We start from the raw sequence: 15997 nt of genomic DNA, 5'->3' as shown, positions 1-15997 counted from the left end.
AGTTTGAAAAATAAACAGGATCATTGATAAATCCCAAAAGATGTACCAGTAGGCAAGTCAAATAGTATGTTGTTTTGTTGTTTAATCTTGAATTATTTTGGTAATACACCCTTAGCAATGAATAGCTTAGGTTCTTAGATATTTAATGATGCACACATTTTATTTCAATTTCTGTTTGGTAAAAATTTCTGTGAAATGTATTAGACTTATATTCTTCCATAATTTGGGCTGGTCTATCACTGCTTTTTTACCCTACTTATGCTTATCAAGGGGTCCCCACTTCCTACTACCTTGTGTGTATCTGAGAGTGCCATATGTACCGCGCAATTCTGCCACGCGTAGCAGTCTCCACTATTCTTAGCGTTGTTCTACCACGCCTGGAGCACGTTCACTACGCTTTGCACACACCACCTGGTTTGCTTGATTTCTGAAATCGGGGACCTCTTTGTACTTACTTGGCACAACTCTTCACATTGCCTAGTCGAAATTTGGCACGTGTTTTAAGGCTACACCTATCAACAACCTACATATTTTTAGAAATTTTAAGAAGGCAGCTTTTAAAAATTTGCTTTTAAACAACGTTTTATGGGGGGAATTTATGCTTCTAAAAGCATGTGTTGTATATTATATTCAGGATTATTGAAAAGGCCTTAATCTGATACAAGTATAGTATCTCTATCTTAATTAGGCGGTGAGGAATTCTTTTTTTTAAAGATAGTAATGTTTACCAAAATCTGCGTTTTTTTACTATTTTATAACAGAAAAGCTATATGAGAGAAAAGTAAAAAAATTTCAAATAAACTAATTTCATAGCCTAAAATTAGTGTGCAGAATTTTATAACGTTCTGAGAATATGATGTTGTAAAGGGATTTAGTGTGTTGATTTCATATGGAATAATCACAAGCTCTGTATTCAGTAAAGTGCTAGTTTTAGATGAAAGTATCAGGATTCAGTTTATCTGTAGTTATTCTGTAGATGTATCCTCCAAAACAATAGCTTCATCTCCGCTCTTTGCATTCGTAAGAAAACTTGGTTTTTAGAATTGAGGGTTGCTCGTTTTATTTTTCAAAATATAGACAAAAAATCTTACAAAAAGATCTTTCTTTTACTAAGGCGATGAAACTAAAGAAGCCAGCAGGATTTTTTGTTGGGACAGGGCATTAAATAGGGGCAAAACTTCTTACATCATGTACCCTAAATTTTCCCACAAGATATTTGTAACTTTGTCACGTAAATAAAACGTCCTACGAGTATTTTGTCATTAGTATCTTTGAGAATGTGCACATTAAACATTTGATTACTTTCATGAAAATAAAAAAAAACACAATAGTACCCTAGTTTTACTTCCCAGCCCTTTCACTCCCGAAATGTATCGAAAAGTTCCGTAAATTTTGAGTTGAAGCTATTAAGCCGAACTTATAAGAGACAGCGCTTTTAATCAAGCCATTAAGCGTTTATCTGCGATATTGCTTTCGTCTGCTAGCCCTAGCAGAAAAAAATATACCTAACTAAGTATGTAATGCTAGCAATACCTGCATATTGTGTTTTACTTATAGTTCATTACCACGAACTGTTTGGTACTTCATCCAAATCCAACAAAAACACCTGTCTATACATCCATTTTCAATCTTCTCATGCTCAGTGCTTTCAACCTTCTGGGCTCCCTTATTTCAAATTGATGGTAACAGATCACAGTAAGGAAAGAACCTTAATCCTCTTTTTTCAAGAGAGGATGGGGCTCAAAACCTCGGTTGAGGAATTTAAACCATGAGAAGGCGATTGGCTTAGTATTTGCATTTCCAGCATTTATGCCTTCCTTGGACATAAATTGTTTTGTGGCACAAAATGTGACACGATCCACAAAATGTGGCACAAAATGTGACCACTTTGTGACATGATCTTTTTTGGTTCTTAAAAAGGTCATCATCTGCTGAAGATTTATCAGCAGCCATGGTGATCACTGTAGCAATCATGTCATTATCCGCTGACAGCCTATGCATAGACGTGGAAGTAGTAAAGCATTCAGGTCATAATTTAGAACTTGGTCCTCCTTCTATAGAGCTATTTTACAGTATGAGGGTTTCAAAATGTTCTATTAAGGGGGTTTAGACCACTATGCTATGTTAGAATAGGCGTTTCTTGGCATTCAATCCTCTTAGGGTAAAATTGATATTTTATCGCACGAAATTTTAGAAAATGTCACTTATGTGGCACGATTTCTTTTTTGAAGCTTAAAAAGGCACTAGGTTTTGTGATCTCCTTTCAAGTGAGCCCTCTCCCAACGTACTATAGCTACTGGTTTGGCACAATCACCACTGGTGATTGTGAAAGAAAGAAAAGGGGACACATCAGTGGCACTCATGCCGGGGTTTGAGTTCTTATGCAAAAAGTGATTTTCAATATTGTTCAAAGGGAGGGGCTGTAATCATTGCGTCGTGGGGCGATTTCACTTCGACCATGGCGATTTAAATGTTGAAATTATGGTTTCAATCCGACGACATTTTCAAAGCGTTTTGGGCTTTCTTTTTTAAATTATGATAAATTTGTTTTCGCAATAAATTATCAGCATTAAGATTAGCCGGAACAATAGTCACTATTTTTGAAGCTGCTTCAAGTGACATTTTTTTGTCCTCAGACAGGTTTTTTCAAACCTTACTTTTAATCTGTCAGTTAATATATGCCGTCGTTCGCCCTTTCATAGGTTGTAGCTATTTCTCCAATCATGATCCGCCAAGGTAATGTGTTTTACTTATAATATCAACAAAGTTTCTCCACTCGCTTCCAAGCTGTGCTGCAGCGAGTGTACCATCCCAATTTGGACATAAAGGAATATTCAACTTGTTGTAGTGTATTTAGACCTTATGCTTCCCTCGTCTGTGTTTCAATTCATATTTTTTGGAATACTGGAGTATATTCTCTGCATTCCAATATTCAATTTTAATGTACAGATGTTACATGCAAAGTTGTTTTATAGGTGTTTCGAATCAAGCTTGATTTTTTTTTTTTTTCATCCATTTGTTACTGATAGTTAATTGTCCACCCTGTTTCCTTTTTTTGTAGTTTTTTTATATCAAAATTCTCTGGTTGTTTTTTTCTTCTTTTTTTTCATTATCGTAAGAATCAATGCAGGTTAGTTTTTGAAATTAAGAATGAAATATATGTCCTACCGTAGGGTATTTTTGGATTCTCTTTTCACCATTACATGAATATCTAAAATAGTTTTTTTTTAATTTGTTCATCTTTATTGTTAAAGATTTGTACAAGGGATACGCTCGTCATCGATTTGCTTCATTTCCTCTTTTAGATTCAAAGCTCCAGCTTGTGTGACATGTGTGGTGAGCTGCTGTATTCTGATCGTGATTATTGGAGTCATCGGAAATTACATTATGATATGAACAAACGGGATCCTACTGTTCATTCGTTGAAATCGTAAGATACACTTTCGTTTTTCTAATCCTTGTAATAACGAACTGTAAGTAAGAAGCGACATTAAATCGTAACACGAACAGATATTATACCGTATTTCAGAGGGGCCGTTCTCTCCTTGATCCCCCAGTCTTTGCGCTAAATGTATAGCTTTTTGTCCCAATTCTTTGGAAACGACTGCTCAAAAATGAAAACCATCGAATCGGAATAAAGAATATTTTTCCATAAAATTATAGAATTTTATAGTTCTATTTCAATAAAACTGTAATGTAAAGAGTGGGAGGTTGAGGGTGGGGTAGCCCGCCTGATATACGGAATAATTTTACTTGTTTTAAGTTTAAATGTCTCTCTTTCGTTCCATTTGAGAAAGCTTGTTATTTTTTAACTAAGCTTTATTCGAGGCTGTTTTTTTCGTATTTTTACGGCGCGAGTGAGTAAAGCTAAGTTAATTTTCTTGTGATGATATTTTTTTATATTAAATATAATAAAATTTAATTTTGTGTATTATATTTGCATGTAATCGTGTATTACATTTATGCATTATATTTGATATACTACAATGCATATATATTTTTATCTAATATTCACATTTATTTATTTGTATGTGTAACTTTGTATATTATCTATAATGGATGCTCCATTAAATGTAATTAAATATTCACTAACTCAGCGTTGATAAAGACTGAGCAATTTATGCTTATTGAGTTTTAACTTCACTCTTTAATAATAATAAAAAACAGCTGTTCACTGTCTGTTTTTTTTTTTTTTTTTTTTGCTAATTTCTCGAGTTTCCAATTGAGCAGTTCAACTGTTCTAAGTCAATTTAATTCCAGTGCGTAAGAAAATTATGACTGATATCGAATATTAGGCGAAGCAGCTTGGAACTGAAAAAGATTTAGGGATTTATTCTTCCCGAGTTTAAACTGCGCTCTTTAACCAAAAAAAAAAGAAAAAAAAACCTTTATTAGTCAAATTGAGTATAGGTTACATTATTTCCAATTCATTTCATTCATACTTATTAGGGAGCTCTAGACTGTGATATCCCCTTTAGCATTCGTTGAATTTCTGGTTGTTTTAACTTTATTCCGTTATAATATTACTATTTCTATTCTTTATATTTATACCGTTATAATGTTATATAATATTTGTTTAAAGCATATGTTTTTCGTTAATTTGTTCTTCTGATTCGAAGTGTTTCTAATGTAACAGTTTAGCTTTTTTAAGTCAATTCACCTCAATGCATGTGAAACCTCTAGAGCCAATGGGGGGGGATTCCCCTATATATTTTTCTAGATTTTGACCCAAATACATTCTGAACCCCCCTCCCCCCTTGGAAAATATTTGTGAATTGACGCCACTGATATGAATCCCCAGGAAGAAAAATAATCCCGAAAGACTAATAATAGATAGCAATTGAAATGAAATTTACAAAACTCAAATTACCGTTGTTAAGTTCACAAAAACGTATTCACACAAATAGACTTAAGCAAAAAAAAATAATCAGATAAATTCCTAGTATGCGTACTCATGTATCTACTCTATATTTGCTTAGCTTTCTTAACTTTAACAGTGCTTCGAAGTGTAATGTATGCAACTCTCATTTAGAAGCTTCAAAAAAATAGGTCGTAAGTAGCACTAATCCCTGTAATGTATTTGTCTCGTATACTTTCTAAGGATAAGACCTTCGCTAGAACTCGTTAAGTTTAAAAAGTATCATACTAAGTAGTTCCCTACAGAAACCAAGCTAATTCCTTCATAATTACCAAACTTACTCTTCTCATCTTTATTATAAAGGCACTAGGTACTTCCTTTTTTATCAAAATCATAATTATATAATCTTCAGTGATATATCTCTAACTTCATCACCATCTTATTTGAAAGAAACTCGTTTACCGTACTGTCAGCACCTGGGGCCTTCCATCGGCGCCCATGGGCTGAATTTTAGGGGTGGCGGGGCAAAATATTGAAAAATACGTTATATCCTTCAATTTCCGTATATTCTTCCAATTTCATTCGAGGGCACCTTATTGTACAAACACACGATTTTCCCTTTTAAAATGTAAAATGTAATTTTGATATTGGCCTTGCTTTCAAAACCAACAAAAACGGCCAAAAAAATAATGGTGGCAGAAAATTTTATCAACATTGGTGGGTTCTGCTAAAGATCACATTTGCCCTCTTAGCGAAATTCTCTGTTGTGAACCACATGAGTGAAATGAAATGAACCACATGAAAGTGAAATGAGTGAAACTGGAGTTTGCAACATAATCACAAATTTTAATCATTAAAAATTCAAAAAATAAAAAAAGGGATTTAAGATTTTGATTTATCCAAATCTCAAAAAAATTGAATTAACTCATGAAAAGAAACTTACACAGGATCTTTAAATCACAAAATTATAACTTTTCAGAAAAAGCAAATTGTAGATTTCGCTTCTGTTTGGAAAATTTGTCTATAGCCAGCTCTTCCAAATTGAGCTCTTGTACTTTACACCTGTGAATGCTTAATAAGCTCAAACTTGATAGGCGTTTCTCGCTCATAGTGCTCCTCAGCCATGTTTTAATTCGCCTCAGGGTGCTAAAGGATCTCTCCACAGTACATGTTGTTGGTAGGATGGTTAGATAATTAACAAGGGCTCTCATAATTGAAGGGAAAAATGTAGTTTCAGAGAAGAAATCTATGAGCTTCACTTCCTCACCACAGTCTTTGTTTTTCCACACATCGTACCAGGTTCTTGCTTCCACTTCTAAATTTTCATTGTCATAGAACTTAAAAAGATCTTTCATAGCATTAACAAATGTATCCTTCTCCGTATTTTTTAAAATGTTGTGATGAATAAGAATTCCTTTGAATGGGGTTTTGTTGTGGTCATTGAATATCGATCCAAGTGACACAATTAACGAGTTCAAATAAGGAATAAAAACAGCTAACCTATAGTAATCTATTGGATTAGTCATAGAAATGTTTGAGTGATGACTTTGTCTTGAGGTAGTCCCAGGTGTTTTGATTTAAAATTTCAGTTAAATCGCAGGTTTCTTGTATTTCCGTGAAAATTTCTTCAAATTCGGTGACTGCATCTCCTCTGTGATTTTGAAAAACCCATAACAATTTCTTTTTTACGTGCATATGTACAGCATGTAGGTCAAAATCGACGGACTGCATTTTGTTTACAACTGGCTCAAGGTATGAAGAGTATCTGGAAATGATTTTCGGAAATAAGATAGAAATTGCTGATGATGTTGCTATCTCCAACTGGAAGGCTTGTAAACCCGTTTCTTGGTTCGGCTCGTCATTGAAAAGTTGACCCAAAGCTCCCTTGATGGCTATAAAATTATTTGAAAAGTTGCGTATGCATCTCCACTTCTCAGACCACCTTGTTTCACACAGAATAGGAATTTTCGGGATTTTTTTCCTTCTAAGAGTGCTCTCCCTGAAGAATCGGATTACTTTTTTTATTGTGCCTATTGTGTTTCTAATTTCTGGTACAATATTGAGGTCATTGACAACTAAATTTAATCCATGAGAGGCACAGTGAAAATACACAGCTTTTGGATATTTTTCCCGGATTCTTCGTTGAACTCCAGTATCTTTCCCGGCCATCGTTGGTAATCCATCAAATCCTAAACCAATTAGCTTTGTCATGTCTAGTCCTATCTTGTCTGTGAAATGCAAAATTGCATCAGCAATACTTCCTGCATCTAATTTTTCAAGTTCGGCAAACCCCATAAATTCTTCTTTGATCACCCATCCAACGTTTGAATCCGTTTTTATGTAATGTACCCCTATTGACATCTGCTCTTTCGCACTAATGTCAGCAGTCTCATCTGCTAGCAAAGAGAATGATTGGCTATCATTTACTTCTTTGACTATTGTATCTTGTAGTATAGTCCCACAAATATTTATTAGCTCATTTTGGACTCTATGAGATGTATATTTAGCTTTTCCTGAATATGCCGTTATGTGGTCTTTAAGGACTTGATCTCCTGCTTCAATGCGAAAACGAAGCAGGTCTTGAAAGTTTCCTCCATTTGAATGATTTCCACGGAGAGCAATGTCGTGAGTACCACAAAATATAATTGCTTTTAAAATTGATATAAGTTTGCTTCGGTTTATCTGTATAAGATCAGATATAGCAGAATCCAGTTGTTCTTTGGTGTCTTTTTTCTTCATCGTCATTGAATCAAAGAAGTTATTAGCATCAATTACAGCTTCGTGGTGCCACTTGGATTTGGCATGATTCCGTGCGTCTTCATGAAAATTTTTGAAGTCCTTGTGAGCTTTTATCACGAAAGAGCCGAAAATTTCTCTCTTCAAGGCTGGCTTAAATAACACACAATATTTACAAAGCCTATCTTTTAGTGAAGTCGAATACACTAACCATGGATAAGCATACAACCAGTTTTCCTTAAATTTATAGGCATCTTTACCAATAATAGAAACATCTTTCTTGAAATCATGAGAATAACGGTTTACACTTGGGTTTGTCAGCAATTCGTATTTTTTACAATCAGAAATACCTGGCTTTTCCAAAAAGCTCCCTAAATCAACACTTTCAACCGCACTGTCATTAACAGTCGTGATTTTGGACTTTAAGGATTGCTGAAACTCATAAAATCTTCTTGAAGTTCCATTACAATTTCTTTGGCTGTAGATGACAAAACATCTAAATCAGACACCTGAAGATCTTTTTCTTTTTCTGGAGGCAAGGTTTCATAAAACTTAGCTTTTTTTAAATTTTTTTATTAAAAAAACTTCCAGATATCCATTTTTTCTAAAAATAAAGAAAATATATCTATTAGAAGTGCCTCATTAGTAATTTGGAGCTAGGGTTTTGTTTGAGCAAGGAATGATTTCGATTTAAATGGAACGAATTTTTATAGAAAACAGCAAACTTGCAAATAAGTAATGTAGGTGCCATTAATCAAAGCCATCAGGGCTTTTAATAACATCTGCAACGATTTCTGCGAATCAATGAATATTCTTTGGCAAGCGTACATTAAAATACCAAATAAAAAAATAGTTTTTTCACCTGAAATTAAGGAGCAGCATTAAAACTTAAAACGAATAGAAATGAACCTTTAAACACCTGACTATTCACACTTAGATTTTTTAGTACTTTTAAAAAAGCTTCTTATTGTTCTAATTAAATAACATTTGTGTTTCAGGAATCGTTCTAACAGAATAGGGACAAAATTCAAACTGTAGCGTAAATAACGTGGTTTTAAAGAGGAGACAAGGACAACCCCCCTCTGATATATATGTAATAATTCTTGTTCGTTTTAATGTTGCTCCTTAGGCCTATTTTCAGACGATAAAAATTTTTTTTGATATTTACGGTTAGAAGATTGTATGGTACTTACGCATTAGCCAGAAAACACACGAGAAATTGTATAGCGAACATGATACAACAAACTAGTTAATCAGCTTCTTTATCAAGAGAATTCCTTGGGCGCTCTAGGCAAAAAAGGGTTTCTCACTCCGTGAACAATATTTAAAATTTAGTTTGTTGGGGTTGAGGGGAAAAAAAAGGTGCCTAGGTTAGGTTATGTATTTAATCCATACTATTCTTTACCCCCAATACCACCCCACCTAATGTGCAAGTATATAGCCCAAAATTTTTTCTAAACTATCGTATTTTAATAATATTTTGATTTAATTCATTAGCATTAAACAATAATCACCTCTCGCGTGTTTTCTGGCTAATACGTAAGTACTGGCTGTATTTAGGGAGAGTTATTAAGAAGAAATTCAATTATAAAACACTTTTAAATTCTATTGTTTCTATCTCAAGAGCCTTCATACAGGGTTACTAATTGTTCAAGCATTAGAAGTTGTAAAGATATGCCTGAATATTTAAACAAATTTACTAGGCTGTCCCTAATTTGAGCAAAATATCTTTTCCGTTAAATTTTCTTCGCCTACCTAACAGCTTTGCAAGACTGTAAGAAGATCCTAAACTGCAATTTAAAATGTTAAGCATACCGAAAATATTGCACGGGTGAAGAACCAGAATAATAATTGTGAGGGAAGGGGAATACGTTTGAAGGAAGAAGGTGGCATGACAAGTAAAACTCTCAGATAATAAAGATCTTAATTTCTACACACCAAATGAAACAAAATTTAAACGGTAAGAATTCGTGGAAAAAAGATCGGTGCTTTCCGATTATGTCGGCCTTTCTAAAAAGTCCAGTTTGGTTAATGCTAATGAAATAAAATAAAATAGGATGAATATATAATAGTTTAGAAACAAATTTCGGCTATATATTTGCCCATTAGGTGGGTTGGGGCTGGGGGTGGATAATAGCATATATTAAATACGTAACCTAACGTAACCTAGGTACCGTCCCCCCCCCCAAAAAAAAAAAAATTAAGTTTAATATCGTATACACAATGAAAACCACGCTATCATTGCCTACTTTATATTGGTTAACACGTCAAAAACGGGTTTTATCATTGTCTACTCTATAGCGGTTAACCCGAAAGGCCCACACAATGGGAAAGTACCAAAACATCAATTCCTTCAATATATCATGAGTTCACTAATTATTTATTAAACATTAATACATTATGTCCAAAACCAAAGTAGCAAAAAAAAAAAAATAACTTGCAATTCGGCTTTCAAAAGAATTCTCCTCTAGATGTTCAATTTCAGAACTCAAAATACAACTGAAGAATCCAACTTCAAATAAAATTCTTCAATAGTTTTGACCACAACCACGAATGATGTAGAATCGTATAGCATTAGGAATACTAGATTTGAATCCAAATGGTTTAGTCTCATTTCAGAAAGAGAATACTTTTGTAAAAACCTGTTTGAAGAACAAGAACCGTCTATCATTTTAATGCATAGTAACACAACAGACAAAAATTAACGAGCAAGAGAGTAAGAAAAAATGTATGGCAAGTAAAGTAATCGCTAGGGATGGATAGTCATTAGTGATAGATCACTGGGGGTGGTAACGTGATTGGGTGATTTTCAGGGAACAATATTTTTTTTTCGGGGGGCCACAGAGATTTCGGGGAAATACTAAAAAATGCGGGGATATTAGAAGCCCTGAACGCCACGCAACCTTATTTCTGTAAATTTAAACGGGAATATAGGCCTATATACCTAAAATGAAGATTAAAAACTAAAACTAAAAAAATTAAGAACATTTCGCGCATTTTTTGACCTTTAAAACTTTAGCAGAAGTCCGAATTTGCCTCAAACTTACAGGGCTCTTATTTGAGATCCCCAAAACATATTTAAACTTTTTCAGCTTTTGACGATCTCTTGGGAAGCAAATGTCTTATTTACCTGATCTAATTGGCACTTCCAATGCTATATATAATAGAAATCTCAAAACAAAAATGTAAGGCAACGTAATTCAGCCAGGGGGGCGGCCGCACCCCTGCCCCCTCCCCCCCCCCTTATGGGCACCCATGGGGCCTTCTTATTATTTTTGATCCTTCAGTACTCTCTCTAACTCTTCTTCGCAAAATTTATCTTCTTTCACTTCTAAATTGTCAAAAGCTTTTTCATTTTTTCTATGTCATTTCCTGTTTCTTTTTTACGATTTAAAACGTTCTCAGAATGTTCTTTCCGCCCCTCCTTAACACCGATTGAGACCCTGTTTCTTTCATTAAATGGGACAAGTACAGATTAACTATTCCCTCTCAATTTCTTAGCATGCTAGTATAATATTCTACTATTTTGCCGTCTGGCTGTATCTTCCAGATCTTCTTCAATTTTGCCCATGACCTGCATTTCACATCCCCTTAATCCAGATTTAATTATTTATTTTTTTCCATATTTCCCTTGCATTCCTCCTATTCTCATATGATCCATCCATTGAATATACTTCTTTTTCTCATATGATCCATCATTTAATATATTTCTTGTACAAACCTCACCTTTTTTTTCTTTTTTTTCCCAAGCTTAAAGAGTTTTTACTAATATTCCTATCTGCATTACGAATTTTACCCTATAACAAACCATCTACTACTTTGCAAGCTACTATCCTACATCATTACTGTCAAATTTTAGACTCCTTAGGAGTCTCTCTTATCGTGGAGTCTACCAACGTCATAACTTCACGGAAAGCTGTTACTTTTCCTAAATTTCAGCTTTAGATTAACTCTTGACAGTACTCGTTGATGATTTTTACTTTTAACATCAATAACAGTTAAAATTGCAGCCGTCTATAACCGTTGCTATTTTACTTTGTTACACCAAATTCACCTATGCTAGGATGCCATCTACCCCTATTCCTACCAAGCTGAGAATTAAAGTCCCTAATAAAAATTCACGTGAGTCACTACCATCTCTGTCAGTCGGTTCTACAGGGGCATATACTGCTATGACTGATACCTTGTACTTTTTAGTTGTAAAATGAGCAACTAAATTATATTATTAATATCATCTCAGCCTGAGCAAGACTTGGCAGCGTCCTTATTTTCCATGAAACCTACTCCCTGCCTATGTACCCCATCCTTCTTGTCTGGGTAAATAAATTCTATTTAACCTACTTTTATGTTTGCTACCCCTAGTAGATGAGTTCTAAGGCAATTGCCTAAGGTCAGCCATCATCTCTGGAACCAGAAATGCATGGAGAAGATTTGTAAAATGATCCAAGATTGAAAAAATCCACTGCTAAGTATTGAAATGCACAGCATCAATGTTACTAGTTTCGAACCAACTCTGATTATGCAGCCTTTAAATCATGAAGAAGCTGTTTTAGAAGCAATTTATGAAATTCACTAATGAACAGTTTTAATTATCTTTCTGTTCAGGCAGGATTTCTACGTTGTTCTTTTTTTTACTGTCACTGCTTTTTCATCCATGGCTGTTGGTGTTGTGTCGACAACTTTTCGAAAATAATTGTCTAGTTGTCAGATAAATGTTAAAGATTTTTGACTCAATGAAATACTTGACAAAGCAACTACTCTTTTGTTGCAGCAACTAAATTGCTATGACGAGCAAATATATTACCAACATAAACGTATCTGTGGACATGTTTAAATTCAGGCTAACCAATGACTTTTGAATTTTTGCAGTTGAACGTGATATCGTTCTGTCTCTCCCGTCTTCAAATTAACCTACCTTATTTAAATTTATGGAAAATGCAGTGGAACCTCAGTTTTCATTTGCCCCGAAAACATGGTCGAATGCCAACCTGATTCAAAAGTGATAAAATGTTTACCTAGAGAATAGTTCAAAGTGGACTAATGCGTTCTGACTACCAGACAAATGTCTCTCTGCGTGTCTATGGTTGCATATGATTATATTAGCTAAAGTTGTTTATTATCTTGTCTGACAGTTGCAGGATTTATATTAAAACAATTGATAAAATATAAAAAAATGAAGAGAAGGAGGAATAATTTATTGTTTGAAGGAGAGCTCTTGGTCACGTTGTAGGGAACAGGAGAAGGGAACGTTGTAGGGAACGTTGTAGGGAAGGAGAGCTCTTGGTCACGTTGTAGGGAACAGCCAGATGAGACATACTGACGGTCTTCTCGAACTTCGTTAATTTCTTTTTTAAATTTTATTTATTTGTTTCTTTTATAATTTTTCTCATTTATTTTCCTGTGGAGTCCCTGCTACCTTTCTCAGGACCCATGACTCAGGTTTCAAGTGGAAATGTGCTAATTGATGCAAATAATTGGTTGTTGGCCCTTTTGTCAGGCTCGATCTGTTGAACTAAGCTTTGAAAAAAAAACGGGAAGAAAAAGAGAAAAGAAAGGAAAAGGAAGTGATTGTACTTTTTGTTGAGTACAGCGAAGAGAAATTTTGGTGTCTTGTCCATTTTTTCCCTGGGAAATACATGTTTATAGCTTTGTTTGGTACAAACATAAATTTGATAGTCACAATATTGATCAGAACTAGATATGCTCGGTCATCGATCATCCTGCCATCAGCTCAACCCCTCTCTTTTACTCGGCTGTACTGGTCTATTTTGTCCCATCAGGAAAGTTTTTTTAGTCTCAAAATTTTAGTTCTAAATCCGTATTCCTTGACTTGAAAGTCTTTCGACTACTGATGTTCCACTGTACTAGTGTTTGTTTGTTTTAGCCTAAATAATTTTCTTACCTTTTTTGGTTTCAGGCCTTATCTTGAAGATAGACACAAGGGAGAAGCACTAGCTGATCGGAACCCACTAGCTATCAATAAAACTAAAGAGGTAGAGAAGGGCTCTTTGATATCATGTGATCAATGTGGTGAGAACTTTGTAGCAGAAATAACCTATAAAGAACATCTGAAACTTCACCTGAAACATTCGTGCAAGCATTGCGAAGCATTGTTTGCATCTGAGTTTAGTGTAAAAGAGCATGTGTTGACTGGCAAGTGTAGGGCGTTAAACGCTACTCTGGGGATTTTTGACAAAAAGAAACGAGTTAGGAGATCATCCTCAGAGAGTGATGATGGCACTCTGGAAGACGCTGATAGTGAAGCTGATATTTCGGATGAGGAGTTTGTGCATTTTTGCTAGATCTTTTTATTTTTTGCTTAATTGAGTTAAAAAAAATATATTAATAAAAGTTTTTTCTTTAATGAACCTTTATTTAACTAAATTAAGTCAGTTTTCGTCTCTACTTGTGCTTTCTTTTCATTTCCAGTTGTCTGTTTTATTGTACGGCATTGTGGGGTGTATTTGAAACAGTTTTCAATGTTCCTTTTTAATAGTCTACTGAAATTAACATCATTTATTAATAAAATGTAGAAAGTTAGCAATAAATTGGAATGATCTTAAAAAAAACAGGGTCTTTGACTAATATTTCTTATGTGTCTTCAAGTATAAGAGGATTTCTCAAACCAATCTATGATTTATTATAACGGGAATATATATTAAAACCTTTCTCCATAACAGTACCTATAAATCGCATTTTTTGGACTGATTGTCATAAAAAATAATAGACAGTTTTAAAGAAAAATTCATAATTTTTAAAGTGTAAATTCCGAAAAGAAAGTTGAAACTAAATTTGCTCCTAGACTTGGAAAACAGAACAAGAAGATAGGACACCATAGGAAGAAATTCGGCATAAAATGGAACACAATTTATTCTTCCTAATAAGCAGTGAGGCTTGTAAAGCTAAGGAGAACCAAAATATTGTCTCAAGTAACAAAATGCTAAGGTTGGTGTTTTCTTGCCTCTCTGCCAATTTTGGGTCATATCGTGGTTTCAGCTACAGCTGCAACCAAAGCCGTATCCAGGGGGTACAGGCCCCCCCTCCCGTCTCGAATTTTTGTTCTGCTGTTTTGATTTTCATTGTTGTTCAAGTCAGGGAACTAAGTAGCCTGAATAGAGTTTTTAGCAATAGTGGTTCCAATGGTGCACCTTTTGTTTTGATCCGACTTCGTTTTAAGGAGATTTAGGCTATTCTAAATTCCCCTAAATTTCTTTTCAGGATAACGGTTTAATATTAAGACTAATTTTTAGATAATAGTTACCATTCCTGAATCAGCTAAGAATTTTTTCTCACTTGCCAGCTATTTTCAAACGTGTTTTTTTCGTTACTTTGGGCCGTGGTTTGTTTCTTACTAAGTTGCATCCGCCGCTGCAACCCATAATGAAGTTTATGCTAACTTAAAGTCAGGTTGAATAGCTAAATATGGTAGATCAATTTTGTCACTCTTTGGGTTAAATTTGAAACCAGGGGCGAATCAAGAGGAGGGAGGGGGTACCCCCTTCCGAATTTCACTTATGTTTTTAGTTTAATTTAGCTTATGTATCAGAATTTGTCGGCACATTGGAGATTTTGTTGGCACGTTCTTTATAGCCTTCCCTCCACCAAAAAAACAACAAATTAGTTTTTTTTTGTGACATTATACCACCTAAATCAGGGGGAGGGGGAAGTATAGCTTTCTGCGAAAACGGGTATTTCTCGCTAAAATTTCATTGTTTCCGTTTGATCAATTGCTGCATTCAGGGGGGCAAGTAAAAATGCGGATAAAAAATACTCGTCTTGAAAACGTACCTGTACAGCTAAAACCTTCTGGTGGTCAGTAAAAAGAAGGTGTTGGTTTCGTTTTTTTATATATTTGTTTGCTTGATAATTAATTATATGACAGTCAAATAAATCAATAATAATAGTAATAATAACTGATTTTCTTACCGACTTGAACAAAAAACAAGTTGAAGGCAAAGGGAGAAAAAGAAGAAAAACAACTACATTAAAGCATTATACAATACAACATCACACCATAACGTCATACAACACAACAAAGGTTAAAAAAAAAACAGAAAAACTTAAACTTGTCTGCATACTAAGCGAATTTTTTCCATACTAAACGAAAGTACGAAGATTTTTTTATGGGAAGGCAAGTGATACTAGGAGCTTTATTATAACCAAGACTTAAATGGGAATCTTCATTTTCTGATTTGTGCACATTTTTTAGTCTACATGTTCCTCAGGGGGGTGGGGGGGGGGTATGATCTAATGATCATAGGGTAAATTCCTATAAAAAATATTTGTTTAAAGGACTGCTTTAAAACCGTGGGTAGGGTGAACTTGTACTTAATTTTTGGTATTTCATACCCCCTCCCCCTGTCATAATAAATATTTGGAGGTGTGCACTATTTTAGGCATGAA

General features: G+C 34.4%; 1 protein-coding gene across 1 annotated transcript in view; it reads left to right on the top strand.

Moving 5' to 3' along the window:
• The window catches only part of LOC148956759 (uncharacterized), a 35297-nt gene extending 21326 nt beyond the window's left edge, over positions 1-13971 (top strand). Inside the window, exons 7-8 of the mRNA XM_089087227.1 lie at positions 3306-3430; positions 13512-13971. Of these exons, the coding sequence (XP_088943353.1) occupies positions 3306-3430; positions 13512-13896 (510 nt within the window). The 3' untranslated portion in view covers positions 13897-13971. The remainder of the gene's footprint in view (positions 1-3305; positions 3431-13511) is intronic.
• Positions 13972-15997: the final 2026 nt, after the last annotated feature.

The sequence above is a fragment of the Artemia sp. Qi Xiang Cuo genome, chromosome 1 (assembly GCF_049724085.1).
Source record: "Artemia sp. Qi Xiang Cuo chromosome 1, ASM4972408v1, whole genome shotgun sequence".
Classification (NCBI taxonomy): Eukaryota; Metazoa; Arthropoda; class Branchiopoda; order Anostraca; family Artemiidae; genus Artemia; species Artemia sp. Qi Xiang Cuo.
This window is presented reverse-complemented; position numbering and strand designations above follow the sequence as displayed.